The sequence below is a fragment of the Xenopus laevis genome, chromosome 3S (assembly GCF_017654675.1).
Source record: "Xenopus laevis strain J_2021 chromosome 3S, Xenopus_laevis_v10.1, whole genome shotgun sequence".
Classification (NCBI taxonomy): Eukaryota; Metazoa; Chordata; class Amphibia; order Anura; family Pipidae; genus Xenopus; species Xenopus laevis.
Window position 1 is genome coordinate 6,189,890 of NC_054376.1, and position 19,279 is coordinate 6,209,168.

Consider the following 19,279-nt stretch of genomic DNA (forward strand, 5'->3'; position numbering starts at 1 on the left):
GTCGCCCGAAGTTTCCTCGTGAGGCAACTTCAGGCGACTTCGGAAAACGAAGCGACTAACCTCCCCGAATCTGAGCGCGTGTCTCTGCCCTTAGGGGACGAGCAAGAATCAGTCTCAGGGAAGACTTGCATCCCCTTATAATAAGACTTTTATTTCCCACTTCATTTAAAAGCTTAAAACATTTCTATTTTACAAGACACTTATTAAAAACAAGATATTCATTTATACTAAGAATATTTTTCAACAATAGTTTTATTTCCCGCCTTGCCCCATGTAATAAGATTACAAGACATTTTAAAAATGTTTAAAATATTTTAATTATTTTTCTTTGACGAGACACCTGAAAATCACCGATGAAAAACAATGTATTGGTAGCATAAAATATGTATAATTTAAGTAAATTTTCCATATTCAGATTCTGTTACACCAGCACCCCACTTCTTTCAGTACTAGAACCCCTTCATCCAATGGCCAAGAGTATGATCACAAAATGTTGGGTTGGAAGGCATCTATTGTGCCTTGGGTGTTTTGTTTCAGGCAGCTAAAGAAACGGATTTGCATTGCGCTAGGAGAACAGGAAGTGATGTCAAAAAGGAAGGAGGAGGAGTTTAGAGGCCCGAGGTCTCACCATCCAGGTTGAGCCTGGGGCGCATCTTTTGCATTATTTGCTCCATCTTAGGCTGGGTCATCTCACGGAATCGCTGAAAAGGGATAAAACAAATGATTACATTTATTAGGTCCCCCCAAATCTATCAAATTAAACTGACTGACAATTGAAAGAGTATTTTAAATAACATAATTAGGGAAACACCGAATCTGGAATTCGGCCAAATCCTTGTGCCTGACCTAAACTGAATTTCCCTTCCCGTCCCTAATTTACATATGCGAATTAGATTTAGGTTTGGTATTCGGACAAATCTTTCAAGGATAAGTAAACCTTTAAAATAAGTGAATGTAAAATTGATGAGAGTGCTATTCTAAGCCCTTTTGTCATTTACATTCATTATTTATTTTCTTTTTGTTCCAAGATATTAAGGGATACATGTGCTGTTAATATGAATGAATTTTGTTCCAACAGCGCCACCTGCTGGTCAGTTTCTGACCAGTCTGACCACCAAGTAGTCAAGGAAGTTGTCAGGAGAAAGAAAGAGGCTGCTCTGATGTTCTTCTGCTTAGGAAAGATGTGAGAAATGTTTCTAATTGTTTTCCTAAACAGAAGAACATCAGAGCAGCCTCTTTCTTTCTCCTAACAACTTCCTTGACTACTTGGTGGTCAGACTGGTCAGAAACTGACCAGCAGGTGTCGCTGTTGGAACAAAATTCATTCATATTAACAGCACATGTATTCCTTAATATCTTGGAATAAAAAGAAAATAAATAATGAATGTAAATGACAAAAGGGCTTAGAATAACACTCTCATCAATTTAACATCCACTTATTTTAAAGGTTTACTTATCCTTTCACAAAGGATTGTGGAGGGGGTTCGGCCGAATCCCAAAATAGTGGATTCCATGCATCACTAAACATAGGGGTTTATTTATCAAAATCCGAAAATATCTCATTATTTCCTGAAAGCTACTTCGACCAAATCCTCTCTGTTTTTCCCCCGTTATTTATCAATACATTTTACCGAAAATTTCCTTTGTTGTGAAAAATTTGATTCGTACGAATTTTTACGATTTGATGCCCGAAAACCACGAAATCTTCAGATTATTGCACGAAACCCAGCGCAGATCAGGATAGCTTCGGGACTTCTACCATTCACTTCTATATGAACTTAACACCCTCTTGGTTAAATAAATTCTGGAAAATTCAAGTTTGTTTTTCCCACTAAAAATTCACATTTTATAGTAAAAAAAACTATGAGGTTTGGAAAATCTGTAGAATATGTCATTTTGGCTTGTGCAAAATAAAGTATGGAGAGATACCATGAATGAGTTACAGTGAATAGAGGGTCACTAATTTAACTATATACCTATATATATATATTTAGGCTGTAATTGTCCATTGCAGGAGAATTTGACTCTTTCAGATGAGAGCACCATCGATATGGTCTAGGATTTTTCAAATTTGAATGTTTTTTCACCCAGATATTGATTGGCCAGGCAGTTCTGAGTACCACATACATGGTCCATCGTCTTGGTTTCCAAGTCTTCAGCTTTACATTGCGTTATTTCAGTAGCTAGCTCAATTTTTAATAAACTATGGTACATGAAAAGCAGAACCAGGCCAATCAAACCAAAATTGGATAACCAAAATTGAATTTGGAGTTTATATGATTCCCAGTATCTGAGAAGTGTGTTTATATCTTTGCTCTATTGTATTCAACCGTATCTGTCTTATTCTTTGTTCCCATTGATAAACTAATGTTGTTACCTGTCTCAGGGTGCCTTTAGTTGTGAGAAGTAGATACAGCATATAACCTGGTATAAGAACCATGGAGGAGAGAGCCATAAGCCACCCTATGCCCTGTCCCCAAGCTGGATACACATAACGCCCAAGGGTGAGAGGAGTCATCTCAAACACACTGAAACAGAAGACGCCCTTCAAAAAAAAACAAAGAGAAAAATGAACAATATACAAGAATTGCAGGTCTACTAAACTTGTCTCATGTATTCTTGTCCATGGCAATGGATTCACTGCTGGGACATGGGAAATAGAACGTGATATAGCTTCACTGTTATTGTACTTCCACTTGTGATGGGAATCAAACTGTCCTGGTCAGCTGGGCCAAATGAGCTGGATAATTCCCCCCCAAAGACTTATTTAAGGTTAACTTTCCCTAGAGGAAGTAAATCTTCATTTGGATTGTCAAATAAATTCACTGATCCTCACCAAACAGACGAAAGGAGTAAAATAAACCCAACATAGCTTCCACCAAGAGCAAGGCTGGTATCCAATCATCTCCTCTATGTCCTGATAGAACCTGTCGACACCTAAGGAGGAGGCAAGAGGTGGGATGAATGGTAAAGCATGAGGCTGATCTGGGGACTGAGAATGAGTTCCATTGTTACAAAGCTTCTCATCATCTTATTGTTGTGGTTTGTAAATATAGCAGTCATTTTTTACAGATACAGGATACTTCTAGGGTAATAAGGGCTACGTTTCTCAGGTACAATTTCAGTGCACGGTATAAATTCTGGCTTTACATTAAAGGAACTTATTAAGGTTTTTGAGCAATTTGGAGAGAGTCTCTTACCATAGCACCACGATATAGACACAGTCTCAAAGAAAACCAGGAACAACAGGCACATCCCACTGGCAGAGTAGTAGTCAAACAGCTTGAAAACATAAAGTCCACCCTACAGAGACCAGGGAAAATGTTGGATGTCTGGGATGTTAGGCTCGTGGCTCCAGTAGGGAGGATAATTCTGTACTGATTGATATAGATAACAGCTGCCTTTAATTTTGGGTGAACTTCATAATCTAATGCCCTGCAACACCAAGACTTGGAAGAGGGGGCATGGAGTTAAAAATCAATGGGAACTAGAGGCCTACAGATTGAACATCATTGATCTAAGAAGGAGAGACACTTCACTTTTTAGTTTAGTTTTTTTACATGGTTTTTCTACCAAGCTCTACATATAAGCTTTAGACCCTCCAAATAAGGGAAACAATGTCATTTATTGGGGGCTTGGCATGTATGTGATTATAAACATGGAAGCAGTATGTATTGGTAAAGAATATGCCTTTAATAAAGGATGGGCTTTTGTTAAGTCCTCTCGGAGCTGGACCAAGGGATACAGGTGCCCAAGGCCACCAGAAGTCCATTAGACATTACCTGTGAAATGTTGGAAAATCCAATGATGAAAGAGATGAAACAGACCACAGCAATGAAGACTTTCTTCCTGCTGCGCAGAAGTTGAGGATACTCATCCACCAGCGCAGTTACAAACCCCTCCACTGTGCAGAACTGTAAAAACCAAGGAAAGGCTGAACTGTCTATAAAAACACACATGTAATAGAATAATAATAAATGAATATATTAAAATAAATTAATAATATAATAAAACAATAATAAAAGTGAAACTACATCAGAGACCAGAGGATCTTTTGGAAGAGGTAGGGTTTCTTCATAATACTGACCTGGCTATCCAGACCCAACATTACCAACATAGAAAAGAAGAGGATGGACCATACTGGGGACATGGGCAGTTGGGTAACAGCCTGTGGATATGCCAAGAATGCCAGTCCTGGTCCTATAAAAGAGAGAACAAGTGACATTTTGTTTTGAGATAGAGGAATCTTAGAGATGTATGCACATTTAAAAGACTAGAAGGTTGGGGATACAGGGAATGAGCTTTCAGCAACCTCTGAGGTGCCACAGACAGACCCTAAATTCTACAGATCATAATTCTGAGAAGTTGACCAGACCAAAAGATCTGTCATTTTTTCAATCACTATTTGTGTAAAGTTTACATTTGTTGGTAGAGTTCATGAAACATACAAAGCCCAGAGGTTGTACTGAAATTTCTAAACCCAAGAGAACGTCATCCCTGTTTCTTATCATTGTATGTCCACCCTCAGGTTCTGATAGCCTTGAGGTGCTTCTCACCTACTTAGTAAAACATTTCTAGCCTGAATTGCTTTGGTCATATTGTTCATGGGTTGAGTTAAGGAAGATTACTCTCCTCTGCCGTGTGTTAGATAGCAGGAGACATTAGGCTTACCTGATGCTGCCAGCTCCTGGATTGGTTTCTTGGTTATGTGTGACATAAATCCAACAATGGAGAAAATGACTAATCCGGCAAACATACTTGTGGAGGAGTTTATCCCACACACAATGATGGAATCCCTGCCAGGGTCAGAAAAAGGGGTGTTAGGTGGCATTAGGAGTATTGGGTGGTCACATAGTTGTCTCTTTTACTATAGTCTTGTAGGACACAAATGAAAATCGCATAATGCTGGAAAAACCTGGTGTAACATGTTTCTGACCTGTAGACATTATTGTCAAAAGTATTGTAACTTCCAAGGGCAATCAGGGATCCAAGACCCAATCCATATGAGAAGAAGATCTGGGTTGCAGCATCCATCCAAACCTAGAAAAGAAATGTAGATACAATGGTGGAACAAAGGGAGCTCTATATGTGTAAAAATCATTTACGTTCTCTTTCAACCATGACTACTACTCTCAGCAATAACTCTATAATCATTATCTTGATGCTTTGTATAGAGTATATCAGCAAGATATCTGATCTGTATTGGAGCATCCTCTGATTAAGTTCTGTCCAGCAGTGGAGCGCAACTGGTGAGCTTCATTCCCTTTAAGTATTCTCTCTGTTATTAACACTCACCTCAGAATTAGCCAGCTTGCTGAAATCTGGAGTGATGTAGAAGCGGATTCCATCCATTGCTCCTGGTAGAGTTATACCTCGGAAGAATAGTATCACAAGCATGAAGTACGGGTATGTAGCAGAGAAGTATACCACCTGAGGAGACATATAACAAAGAAGAGTAGGCAGGAGGACAGAAGAAGTCATCTTAAAGCTGAGCACCATTTATGCCCATGGAAGACATGGTGGATTTTCCAATCCCATTTTTGTAGCAATAACCTTCATTTGCTTCAGTTGCATTCAGCTCTCTCGTGCATGCTCAGTTGTGTGTTTTCAGACTGCAATCCATGCTCCATGTCTAAAATAACAAGCAGATGCAACTGAAGAAAATCGCACGAGGCAGGGGCAGTATTTGGTGTTCATTGGTGTATCTCCACCAAACCAAGGTTCACCGTTTGGCCATTAGCCTTACAAAGATGCATTTCATAAGTTATTTATGACTCTAGCAGAAAAGAGAAGGGTTAAAGCTAAACAAGAAGGTGAGGTGAGACCTTCCCAGTCCATTCCACTCCTTTCCAGATGGAGAAGTAGACCATAATCCACGCCAACGCCAGAGTGCATGCAAGTGGCCATCGGATATTCCCTGGCTCTCCCAGTCCTCCTGTGATCTCATGCATGTTCCGCCTGCAAAGGACAGAACCAGTAATAAGCATTCAACATCTTGCTTCCCAAATCCCATTTTAGCTTGTAGTTGTTTAAGAGGAACACTCTCTAGAACACCTTTCAGTTTTCCTATTTGTAAGGGTAGCTTTTAAACACTGGGTAGTTTAGGGCTACAAAACTGTGTGGCACATGTAAACTACTACTAGATTACCAAAAGCATGGGTAGTCTGGCCAAGTTGCTGCCCCAATGCAAGGGGAGGAGGCAAGAACTATAGAACAGATTATATTACCCAATGGTAAGAAGATGGGGTACCCTAAAACAACAACTTAAACAATTTCTAAGAATATCCCAAAAATCTTCCTTAATACATCTACACGTTCTTCCTCCATCTTGCTTTTTCACATTCCAAGGATGGTAGTAGACACTTACTCCCAAAACTCAGTGACAGCGCTGGTCAGGTTACTGGTATCGTTAAGGGAATAGTTGGAAAAGCATCTTTCTGTATTCCAACTGTTATCACAGCTCTGCCAGGGCAGGGTCTAAAAAGAGAGGAAACCCATCAGGTTAAAGCAAAACGCATGGCACAACCAACATGTGTTACTACTACTTAGCTGTGGTCTAAATGTTGGTAATCATCGGATAAAGAGGAAAGGGTGGTGGAATATAATGCTTGGGGGATAATACCTCTCCTTAATGATGCCCCCCCGGGTACAAATCATTCCCTGTTAGCTGCTTACCGATGAGAAAGAGTTGAAGAGATAATATAGCGCCCAGGCGATGATCACAATATAGTAAATATTCAGCCAAAAGGACAGAACCACTGCCGCCATCCCAACTCCTGTATCCATATTCCATAAGGCATCGAATGGTTTAATGAAAGGTGAAGAGCACAATTAGTACAAGTAAAAAGAGCTGTACAACTTGATGATCAGAACTATCTTCTGTGGCAATTAGACCATGGGCCAGTATTTATTTTAAGTGGCACTGTCCAATTTATGCTGTTTCTGCTATAATATATAATACTATAGCTCCCAATATTCTTTATAAACTTGGAAAAGTTCCCAGGTTGAAAAGCATTGATATACTTTGGTCTAGTTGTCCTATATTGCTTGCTATGCACCTTCCCAGAGACTATTATCCCACTGTTACTACAGGCACCATCTCTCCCTACTATACCTGCTATCCCACAGTCACACTCCCTTCCCAGAGACTATTATCCCACTGTTACTATAGGCACCATCTCTCCCTACTATACCTGCTATCCCACAGTCACACTCCCTTCCCAGAGACTATTATCCACTGTTACTATAGGCACCATCTCTCCCTACTATACCTGCTATCCCACAATCACACTCCCTTCCCAGAGACTATTATCCACTGTTACTATAGGCACCATCTCTCCCTACTATACCTGCCATCCCACAGTCACACTCCCTTCCCAGAGACTATTATCCACTGTTACTACAGACACCATCTCTCCCTACTATACCTGCTATCCCACAGTCACACTCCCTTCCAGAGACTATTATCCCACTGTTACTATAGGCACCATCTCTCCCTACTATACCTGCTATCCCACAGTCACACTCCCTTCCCAGAGACTATTATCCCACTGTTACTATAGGCACCATCTCTCCCTACTATACCTGCTATCCCACAGTCACACTCCCTTCCCAGAGACTATTATCCCACTGTTACTATAGGCACCATCTCTCCCTACTATACCTGCTATCCCACAGTCACACTCCCTTCCCAGAGACTATTATCCACTGTTACTATAGGCACCATCTCTCCCTACTATACCTGCTATCCCACAGTCACACTCCCTTCCCAGAGACTATTATCCCACTGTTACTATAGGCACCATCTCTCCCTACTATACCTGCTATCCCACAGTCACACTCCCTTCCCAGAGACTATTATCCCACTGTTACTATAGGCACCATCTCTCCCTACTATACCTGCTATCCCACAGTCACACTCCCTTCCCAGAGACTATTATCCACTGTTACTATAGGCACCATCTCTCCCTACTATACCTGCTATCCCACAGTCACACTCCCTTCCCAGAGACTATTATCCACTGTTACTATAGGCACCATCTCTCCCTACTATACCTGCTATCCCACAGTCACACTCCCTTCCCAGAGACTATTATCCACTGTTACTATAGGCACCATCTCTCCCTACTATACCTGCTATCCCACAATCACACTCCCTTCCCAGAGACTATTATCCACTGTTACTATAGGCACCATCTCTCCCTACTATACCTGCCATCCCACAGTCACACTCCCTTCCCAGAGACTATTATCCACTGTTACTATAGACACCATCTCTCCCTACTATACCTGCTATCCCACAGTCACACTCCCTTCCCAGAGACTATTATCCCACTGTTACTATAGGCACCATCTCTCCCTACTATACCTGCTATCCCACAGTCACACTCCCTTCCCAGAGACTATTATCCCCCTGTTACTATAGGCACCATCTCTCCCTACTATACCTGCCATCCCACAGTCACACTCCCTTCCCAGAGACTATTATCCACTGTTACTACAGACACCATCTCTCCCTACTATACCTGCTATCCCACAGTCACACTCCCTTCCCAGAGACTATTATCCCACTGTTACTATAGGCACCATCTCTCCCTACTATACCTGCTATCCCACAGTCACACTCCCTTCCCAGAGACTATTATCCCACTGTTACTATAGGCACCATCTCTCCCTACTATACCTGCTATCCCACAGTCACACTCCCTTCCCAGAGACTATTATCCACTGTTACTATAGGCACCATCTCTCCCTACTATACCTGCTATCCCACAATCACACTCCCTTCCCAGAGACTATTATCCACTGTTACTATAGGCACCATCTCTCCCTACTATACCTGCCATCACCACAGTCACACTCCCTTCCCAGAGACTATTATCCACTGTTACTACAGACACCATCTCTCCCTACTATACCTGCTATCCCACAGTCACACTCCCTTCCCAGAGGACTATTATCCCACTGTTACTATAGGCACCATCTCTCCCTACTATACCTGCTATCCACAGTCACACTCCCTTCCCAGAGACTATTATCCCACTGTTACTATAGGCACCATCTCTCCCTACTATACCTGCTATCCCACAGTCACACTCCCTTCCCAGAGACTATTATCCCACTGTTACTATAGGCACCATCTCTCCCTACTATACCTGCTATCTCACAGTCACACTCCCTTCCCAGAGACTATTATCCACTGTTACTATAGGCACCATCTCTCCCTACTATACCTGCTATCCCACAGTCACACTCCCTTCCCAGAGACTATTATCCACTGTTACTATAGGCACCATCTCTCCCTACTATACCTGCTATCCACAATCACACTCCCTTCCCAGAGACTATTATCCACTGTTACTATAGGCACCATCTCTCCCTACTATACCTGCCATCCCACAGTCACACTCCCTTCCCAGAGACTATTATCCACTGTTACTACAGACACCATCTCTCCCTACTATACCTGCTATCCCACAGTCACACTCCCTTCCCAGAGACTATTATCCCTCTGTTACTATAGGCACCATCTCTCCCTACTATACCTGCTATCCCACAGTCACACTCCCTTCCCAGAGACTATTATCCCACTGTTACTATAGGCACCATCTCTCCCTACTATACCTGCTATCCCACAGTCACACTCCCTTCCCAGAGACTATTATCCCACTGTTACTATAGGCACCATCTCTCCCTACTATACCTGCTATCCCACAGTCACACTCCCTTCCCAGAGACTATTATCCACTGTTACTATAGGCACCATCTCTCCCTACTATACCTGCTATCCCACAGTCACACTCCCTTCCAGAGACTATTATCCACTGTTACTATAGGCACCATCTCTCCCTACTATACCTGCTATCCCACAGTCACACTCCCTTCCCAGAGACTATTATCCACTGTTACTATAGGCACCATCTCTCCCTACTATACCTGCTATCCCACAGTCACACTCCCTTCCCAGAGACTATTATCCACTGTTACTATAGGCACCATCTCTCCCTACTATACCTGCTATCCCACAATCACACTCCCTTCCCAGAGACTATTATCCACTGTTACTATAGGCACCATCTCTCCCTACTATACCTGCCATCCCACAGTCACACTCCCTTCCCAGAGACTATTATCCCACTGTTACTATAGACACCATCTCTCCCTACTATACCTGCTATCCCACAGTCACACTCCCTTCCCAGAGACTATTATCCCACTGTTACTATAGGCACCATCTCTCCCTACTATACCTGCTATCCCACAGTCACACTCCCTTCCCAGAGACTATTATCCCACTGTTACTATAGGCACCATCTCTCCCTACTATACCTGCCATCCCACAGTCACACTCCCTTCCCAGAGACTATTATCCACTGTTACTACAGACACCATCTCTCCCTACTATACCTGCTATCCCACAGTCACACTCCCTTCCCAGAGACTATTATCCCACTGTTACTATAGGCACCATCTCTCCCTACTATACCTGCTATCCCACAGTCACACTCCCTTCCCAGAGACTATTATCCCACTGTTACTATAGGCACCATCTCTCCCTACTATACCTGCTATCCCACAGTCACACTCCCTTCCCAGAGACTATTATCCCACTGTTACTATAGGCACCATCTCTCCCTACTATACCTGCTATCCCACAGTCACACTCCCTTCCCAGAGACTATTATCCACTGTTACTATAGGCACCATCTCTCCCTACTATACCTGCTATCCCACAGTCACACTCCCTTCCCAGAGACTATTATCCACTGTTACTATAGGCACCATCTCTCCCTACTATACCTGCTATCCCACAGTCACACTCCCTTCCCAGAGACTATTATCCACTGTTACTATAGGCACCATCTCTCCCTACTATACCTGCTATCCCACAGTCACACTCCCTTCCCAGAGACTATTATCCACTGTTACTATAGGCACCATCTCTCCCTACTATACCTGCTATCCCACAATCACACTCCCTTCCCAGAGACTATTATCCACTGTTACTATAGGCACCATCTCTCCCTACTATACCTGCCATCCCACAGTCACACTCCCTTCCCAGAGACTATTATCCACTGTTACTATAGACACCATCTCTCCCTACTATACCTGCTATCCCACAGTCACACTCCCTTCCCAGAGACTATTATCCCACTGTTACTATAGGCACCATCTCTCCCTACTATACCTGCTATCCCACAGTCACACTCCCTTCCCAGAGACTATTATCCCACTGTTACTATAGGCACCATCTCTCCCTACTATACCTGCTATCCCACAGTCACACTCCCTTCCCAGAGACTATTATCCACTGTTACTATAGGCACCATCTCTCCCTACTATACCTGCTATCCCACAGTCACACTCCCTTCCCAGAGACTATTATCCCACTGTTACTATAGGCACCATCTCTCCCTACTATACCTGCTATCCCACAGTCACACTCCCTTCCCAGAGACTATTATCCACTGTTACTATAGGCACCATCTCTCCCTACTATACCTGCTATCCCACAATCACACTCCCTTCCCAGAGACTATTATCCACTGTTACTATAGGCACCATCTCTCCCTACTATACCTGCCATCCCACAGTCACACTCCCTTCCCAGAGACTATTATCCACTGTTACTACAGACACCATCTCTCCCTACTATACCTGCTATCCCACAGTCACACTCCCTTCCCAGAGACTATTATCCCACTGTTACTATAGGCACCATCTCTCCCTACTATACCTGCTATCCCACAGTCACACTCCCTTCCCAGAGACTATTATCCCACTGTTACTATAGGCACCATCTCTCCCTACTATACCTGCTATCCCACAGTCACACTCCCTTCCCAGAGACTATTATCCCACTGTTACTATAGGCACCATCTCTCCCTACTATACCTGCTATCCCACAGTCACACTCCCTTCCAGAGACTATTATCCACTGTTACTATAGGCACCATCTCTCCCTACTATACCTGCTATCCCACAGTCACACTCCCTTCCCAGAGACTATTATCCACTGTTACTATAGGCACCATCTCTCCCTACTATACCTGCTATCCCACAATCACACTCCCTTCCCAGAGACTATTATCCACTGTTACTATAGGCACCATCTCTCCCTACTATACCTGCCATCCCACAGTCACACTCCCTTCCCAGAGACTATTATCCACTGTTACTACAGACACCATCTCTCCCTACTATACCTGCTATCCCACAGTCACACTCCCTTCCCAGAGACTATTATCCACTGTTACTATAGGCACCATCTCTCCCTACTATACCTGCTATCCCACAGTCACACTCCCTTCCCAGAGACTATTATCCACTGTTCTATAGGCACCATCTCTCCCTACTATACCTGCTATCCCACAATCACACTCCCTTCCCAGAGACTATTATCCACTGTTACTATAGGCACCATCTCTCCCTACTATACCTGCCATCCCACAGTCACACTCCCTTCCCAGAGACTATTATCCACTGTTACTATAGACACCATCTCTCCCTACTATACCTGCTATCCCACAGTCACACTCCCTTCCCAGAGACTATTATCCCACTGTTACTATAGGCACCATCTCTCCCTACTATACCTGCTATCCCACAGTCACACTCCCTTCCCAGAGACTATTATCCCACTGTTACTATAGGCACCATCTCTCCCTACTATACCTGCTATCCCACAGTCACACTCCCTTCCCAGAGACTATTATCCACTGTTACTATAGGCACCATCTCTCCCTACTATACCTGCTATCCCACAGTCACACTCCCTTCCCAGAGACTATTATCCCACTGTTACTATAGGCACCATCTCTCCCTACTATACCTGCTATCCCACAGTCACACTCCCTTCCCAGAGACTATTATCCACTGTTACTATAGACACCATCTCTCCCTACTATACCTGCTATCCCACAGTCACACTCCCTTCCCAGAGACTATTATCTTCAATGCTACTAAAGGCACCATATCTACCTTGTATACCTTCTACAGTAGAGAGTTAACATCTTATTTACCCTTAAACATAGGGGCTAATTTCCACACTCCAAGTCCTCCAACGGATGTGAACTGCCCGAGGGCTGTTTCGAGAAAGAACAGGGGGATCCCAGCAAAAACCAGGGTCAGAAAATAAGGGATCAGAAAAGCTCCTGCAATGAAACAAATAAGCATCATGATTCCCAAATCAGTATAAATAAATGATATCTGGTCTTAAAATAGAATCTTTTTAGGGCACCTACGCGCGCCACACTATACCCGTTAATTAAGATTAAAAGGGTCGGGCTGCTGAACCATAATCCATTTGCTTGTAAGTACCCCCTGGCCAAATGCCGTCAATGTCATATCTCCATAAATAAAAGACACAATTGATTGGCAATAGGAATCTTGTATTCAAAAATGTGGTACGAAAAACATTTTATGTGCTGCTTTTATGTGATACATAATTTACTTGATATGTTATCCTTGGGTTTTACCTCCTCCGTTCTTTCCACACAGGTAAGGAAAGCGCCACACGTTGCCCAGACCAATGGCATAGCCGACGCAGGACAACAGGAAGTCAAACTTCCCTTTCCACTTGCCTCGATCGTCATCAGCCTTATTCTTCTTGCCAGAGGGGAGGTATAGGGTCTCACCAGGGAGGGCACGACGATCATCGTTGGGTGACGTCAGCTCCACTGAATCACAGTCTATCTTACCCATACTGGGTCAGAGATTGGAAGAGAAAAAAAGTAGAAAATGTATTGGTGAAGAGGCGCAAAGAGATGGAAAAAGAGAAGTGACCAAGGTCATGTCTAGTTTTTGGGTGACACTGTGATAGCAGACAAGCCAGGTAAACCAATTGAATACAAATTTCTAAATTATTGAAAGACTAATATTGGGACAATTAACTAAATATAAGGTCTGAAATATACTATGTTTGCCCAGTTTTTATTTTGCCACTGATTTTAATTTCAGTGGTAGAACAGGATAGGGAGTATGATGTCCAATGGCCAAAGCTTCAGTTTTTATTCCCCATTCCAATGTCACTGTCCTGCCCAGGGTCCCTTCAAGTATTGCTGCCAATAACAGATCCTGCCCTATGTTTTGTAGGCTCTTAACTTGGTCAGAATCAAATTCCCAAGCCCTAGAACCAAGATCTGCTTGGTAGATGCTCATAATTTGCCGCACAATAATGCAATGCTACCCGTCTTTGTGTATGTATGGAGGCTGGGTTTTATTTGGAGGGATTGAAGTTGATGATTTTTGGTCTTTTTTTTAACCCAAATTAATTATGTGACAATGTATAAAACAGCTCATAGGTAAAACCCTAAATAAACCACTTTCTTACAAATATACTTCTTTAGTAGCATGTGCCATTGGGTATTCCTTAATAGAAAATTGCATTTTTAAGTAACAAGTGACCGCTCCCTGGGATCCTACAATTTATGGTGCACACAAACAAACCAAGGGCACACAGTCATGCACCGATTAATGGATAATGTTGGTTAAGTATTCGCTATGGGGGGATAGTTTTCCTTTAATTCACTAGCCTATTTTCCCCATACATTTGGCATATTTATGGTATTTAGTTATCATGGATGACAGCTGCAGTGATCTGATTCTGGTCTGTCGAGTTATTGATTTTTATTTTCCCATGCAAACACAGATTTGGCTTCTCCTGAAGCCAACTGACAGCTCAGGGCAGATAAACCCAGTTGCTCCATGTCACTCTCTACTAAAGTGATTTATTGGAGGTCAACAAGCTGGTAGGATAAGGGCAGTGGCACATGGTCATGATAATGGCCTCATCCACCAATGCACCAGCATGGTCCCCACTCTTGCCATTTCCATAAATGGTGGGGCAACAGCAAACTTGGACGGGTGTTAAACTGCTGTCTGCCATTACCCTAAGATATAAACAATATACTACCAAATGTACAGGTGGTCTTTATTACTCTATCAAGGGCTGGGGGGATATATTTAAGCCATTGGAGCCATTAAGTAACAATCCTGACTTGTAGATGGTAGATGTATAAACAATTGCATGTGCAATCTATTCCCAAGATCTCTATCATATATGCCCACTTTAGCCTCTCTCTGGAGGCACCGCTCTTACAGAAAGCTTAAACATGTTTTTTTTTTCAAAATGCATCAGTTAATAGTGCTGCTCCAGCAGACTTCTGCACTGAAATTTGTTTTTCAAAAGAGCAAACTGACATGGGGCTAAACAATTTCCCAGGTGCCTCCAGTCACGTGACTTGTGCTCTGATAAATTTCAGTTACTCTTTACTGCTGCACTGCAAGTTGGAGTGATATCACCCCCTTCCTTCCCCCCCCATCAGCCCATCAGCAGAACAATGGGAAGGTAACCCGATAACAGCTCCCTGGTAGATATAAGAACAGCAATCAATAGTAAAAATCCTGGTCCCACTGAGACACATTCAGTTACATTGAGTAGGAGAAACAACAGGCTGCCAGAAAACAGTTCCATCCTAAAGTGCTGGTTCTTTCTGAAAGCACATGACCAGGCAAAATGCCCTGAGATGCACCTACACACCAATATTGCAACTAAAAAATACACTTGTTGGGTTAGGAATAAAATTTTACATGGTAGAGTAAATTATTTATTGAGTAAACCGTGTCTTTTAGAAATCTTTAGCATTAGGGGAGCAGCAACTATAGTGTAAAGATCAAACTATGTCCTCTATGGCCAACAGCCCACTTAATGGAAAATAATTCACTAATGAGTCATATGTGTTTGCGTCTATTTAATATGTGAGTTTAAGGCTATGTACCCATGTTTTTTTTTTTGGTTGTGCCCTGCAGTGCTTCAACAGTATCTAATTTAGGTTCATTGATTCCAATACTGCCCTCTGGGACTGCATTCACAGGCAGGGTGCCCAAAGATGACGCACAATTGAATGTTCAAGCTCCCATGGGTAAATAGTCTAAAACAGCAGCTTTTTCAGTTTAGGATCCTGTTTGAAGGTCCAACCGTTGTTTAGGGCCCCCTTATTTAATAAGGTTCCAGATGCAGGAAAATATCTGTGTGTCAGTCATTTAGCCATTGTTTCAAGAACAACTTGGACAGCATATCCGGTTTTACCCTCTCACCCCAACTGACCTTCAAGCTGGACTTTCAGGTGTCAGAGAGCAAGTAGACTTTCTTGCTCTGAATCTCACTCTGACTGACCTTCAGACTGAGCTCCCCCATCAGTGCCCAAAATTTGGAACCACTGCCTTACAATGACAATGTGTGCGCCCTTGTCATATAAGAATGTAGAGCCCTGCCATCTAGCCGATTCCTATGGATAAGAAAGTTGAAGGATCTCCTACCTGCTGTTGAATGTCCCTATGGAGCTGTGACAATCCCCTCCGTCCAACAAGCACCAAACTCCAACTAATCTCCCATCCCTGCTCTGCGCTCCCAGGCTCCCCTCTGAATCCCACCTCCCCATTCATCATTAACAGACGTTATTGATCTCTTTTAATGAACTTGGAGCTGATGTCCGATCTGATCAGTCATTCATGCCCACAGTTTGGAAGAGTATCTATGAAGGGCAGTGGTAACATGCAGCATGTGGTGCACTTTATCCATGAAAATGTCATAAAAACTCATTGGCTGAACAAAGATTCAGGACAATCAGGTTCAACCTTTGACTCACATTATTCTTGTTTAGCTTTCAGATGATCTGGATGAAAACGAAAGGCAAGGAAATTCAAGTGATCTCTTTTGTGGGATGAACTTGGTTCTCTGTGCTCCTTATAATTAACTAAAAATGCCAATATCAATGGTCTGAAATCCCTTTGTTCTCTTATATCACTGCCCTGCTGTCTGATGGGTTATTTGCAGGAAAAGTGGAAAAGATAAGAGAAAATATGAAAACATAGAGGACAGCACAGGGTACCTGTCAACTACATTTCTGTAAGACCATACCTCCTATATCACTGGTACCCCCAACCTCAGAACTGTCTTTATGGACATCTGTACATGGGGAGAAAAGTGGACAACACATAAAGTAAAGCAAGATGATGACGGTAGGCCAAATTGGTGACAGCAGTTCACAGCATCGGATTGGGGACCCACAGGGGCTGCTGCTTTGGGTCCCACCACACCCCTGGTTCCTCTGCCTGAGCTGCAACCCTCTCTGGCACCCCGTGCCTACCTTCTCATTCTGTGAGGCCCAGGAGAGAGGTCTTTGCGCAGGGAGCCGGTCTTTGTCAGTAGGGCCCACAAGGGCTGGGGCCCACTGGGTTTTTTCCTGGTGTCCCCTGCTCCTTTCCTGCAGGTAGGAAAGCATTTAGGATGGGAGGATTTCTTTAAACTATAGAGGAAGCAATCTCTGTGGTCCATGCGCCCCGATCCCCTGGGGCCTCGGCACATTGTATTGTTTGTCCAGGTCCTGGGATTCACAATAGGCCCTGGTATTCCAAGTACACAGAGGCCCAAACAGCCGCTCACCAGCCCAAAAAATTATGAGTGTCTATGGCATCTTACAGCAGCCCCTCTGGCATTTGCCAGAACCCACAGATTGTCAGTCTGGGCCTGTGTTTGTCCATAATTTGTATTCTCCCTTCTGTACTTTATGACACTGGAGCTTCATTAGTACTGTACATGTTCCCCTACTGTTTCTAAATGATCCCCAGTCCTGTTTCTCCTTCCTTCACTTCCATCACTTTATTTCCTCCTCCTCCTCCCCACCCTCTGTTAGACCAGACCCCTCCTGTGATTCTTATGCCCTTTTCAGGTAAATGCCACGAATTATCTAGACATTTCTGTCTGCGTTGGATTCAATTGGTCCCAGAGATCTTTTTTACCCAAAACAAGTCCCCGGTCACCAACCTTCAATGTAATGAGAGCTGACATTACCAATTCTGTCCTGGAATAACCGTTCAACTTCATGGACGATAACTGGCCGCTAGGTAATTCTGCTTTGCTGGGCACATGGTCTCCACTCCGGTGAATTATGCCGTGGCCATTGATTTGTCAGGAGAAAGAGGCTGCTCAAATGATGTTCTGTTTAGGAAAACAATTAGAAACCTTTCTCAAATCTTTCCTAAGCAGAAGAACATCAGAGCAGCCTCTTTCTTTCTCCTGACAACTTCCTTGACTACTTGGTGGTCAGACTGATCAGAAACTGACCAGCAGGTGGCGCTGTTGGAACAAAATTCATTCATATTAACAGCACATGTATCCCTTAATATCTTGGAATAAAAAGAAAATAAATAATGAATGCAAATGACAAAAGTGCTTAGAATAGCACTCTCATCGATTTTACCTTCACTTGTTTTAAAGGTGTACTCATCCTTTAATTGAAACTACAGGCAAAAATGTTTAGCCCAATTCATTGAGCTCATATTGAAAAAATGTGGGGTATACTTTCCCTTTAAAAAGTGTACAGGAGGCTGACATGCAAATAAAAGATTTATAGCTCGGTGATTATTTTTGTTTCCCTGCATTTAGACTTACATGGATTGCACAGAACCAACACTCCGGGGCTACATTGGATTTAATAAAGGCCAAGCTCATATGGTGCTATAAAACTATCAACATTAAATTGCTGATCCGGGCACCGCGACACAATCTATATTTATTCCCTTTCATTTGTTTTTCCATTTCGGCTTCCATAAATATTTGATATCATGTCTTATAAGTGTTCTCCAGTTTTATTCTGACCTTTAGCACGTGCTTTCATCCGCTTTCCCTTTACATCTCTCCGCTGTTCCCAGTTTATGGTTATTTGGTTTTAGAAGGAAAGGACGGCACTCTGGTAAAAAAGGCAGGTTTATTGCAGCGTCCTACAGATGTCCATTGTCTTACGCGTTTCGGGAGTCAATCCCATAATCATAGGTTTTAACCCAATGATGATGCTTGACCTCTTTTGTGCTGTGCTTATAGAGAATTCTATATTTACTGTATTTGCCCAGGTAAAATCCTGAAGTTTCGCTAAAAATTGCACTACTTTCCATTGTTTAGAGCCCCGACCGGGACAATGAATATTGCTCCCCCTATACCGAGACAACGGGGGTAACAACGTGCAAAAATGCCATTGAAGAATTGCTGCAAGAACTCTGCACTCCAAAATGGATTGTCATCAATGTGACTATAAGTTTGGGTAATAAGAGGCATGTAGGTGTCCCTTCTACTGCCCAATGCCCACTACCCGTCCCCAGGGAGGACTGTTGGATGCTCTGGTCACCATCTGACCACTCATGACCAGTATTGGTGACTTCTGGCACTCAGAATGGTGCCTATCCCTTTCCCCTCTCTGCTTGCACAGCTCTACTGGGT

At 43.1% G+C, this 19,279-nt stretch overlaps 1 protein-coding gene across 1 annotated transcript; it reads right to left on the reverse strand.

Moving 5' to 3' along the window:
• Positions 1-299: 299 nt before the first annotated feature.
• Positions 300-16,405, reverse strand: slc6a1.S (solute carrier family 6 (neurotransmitter transporter), member 1 S homeolog). The gene is made up of 15 exons (XM_018254848.2): positions 16,324-16,405; positions 13,482-13,708; positions 13,026-13,157; positions 6,676-6,776; positions 6,368-6,477; positions 5,826-5,958; positions 5,296-5,430; positions 4,937-5,040; positions 4,672-4,796; positions 4,088-4,200; positions 3,783-3,914; positions 3,201-3,303; positions 2,837-2,937; positions 2,378-2,545; positions 300-701 (listed from the first exon to the last, which is right to left on the reverse strand). Exons 2-15 carry the CDS (start codon positions 13,705-13,707, stop codon positions 609-611), a joined length of 1,776 nt encoding a protein of 591 aa, XP_018110337.1. The 5' UTR covers position 13,708; positions 16,324-16,405; the 3' UTR covers positions 300-608.
• Positions 16,406-19,279: the final 2,874 nt, after the last annotated feature.

Coding starts and splice junctions, on each gene's coding strand:
- slc6a1.S (XM_018254848.2), bottom strand. CDS start 13,707: ATGGGTAAGATAGACTGTGATTCAGTGGAGCTGACGTCACCCAACGAT. Junction 5,431..5,825: donor GAGTGGAATGGACTGGGAAG/GTCTCACCTCAC, acceptor ATGTCTCCTCAG/GTGGTATACTTCTCTGCTAC. Junction 4,201..4,671: donor CCAGGAGCTGGCAGCATCAG/GTAAGCCTAATG, acceptor TCTCTTTTATAG/GACCAGGACTGGCATTCTTG.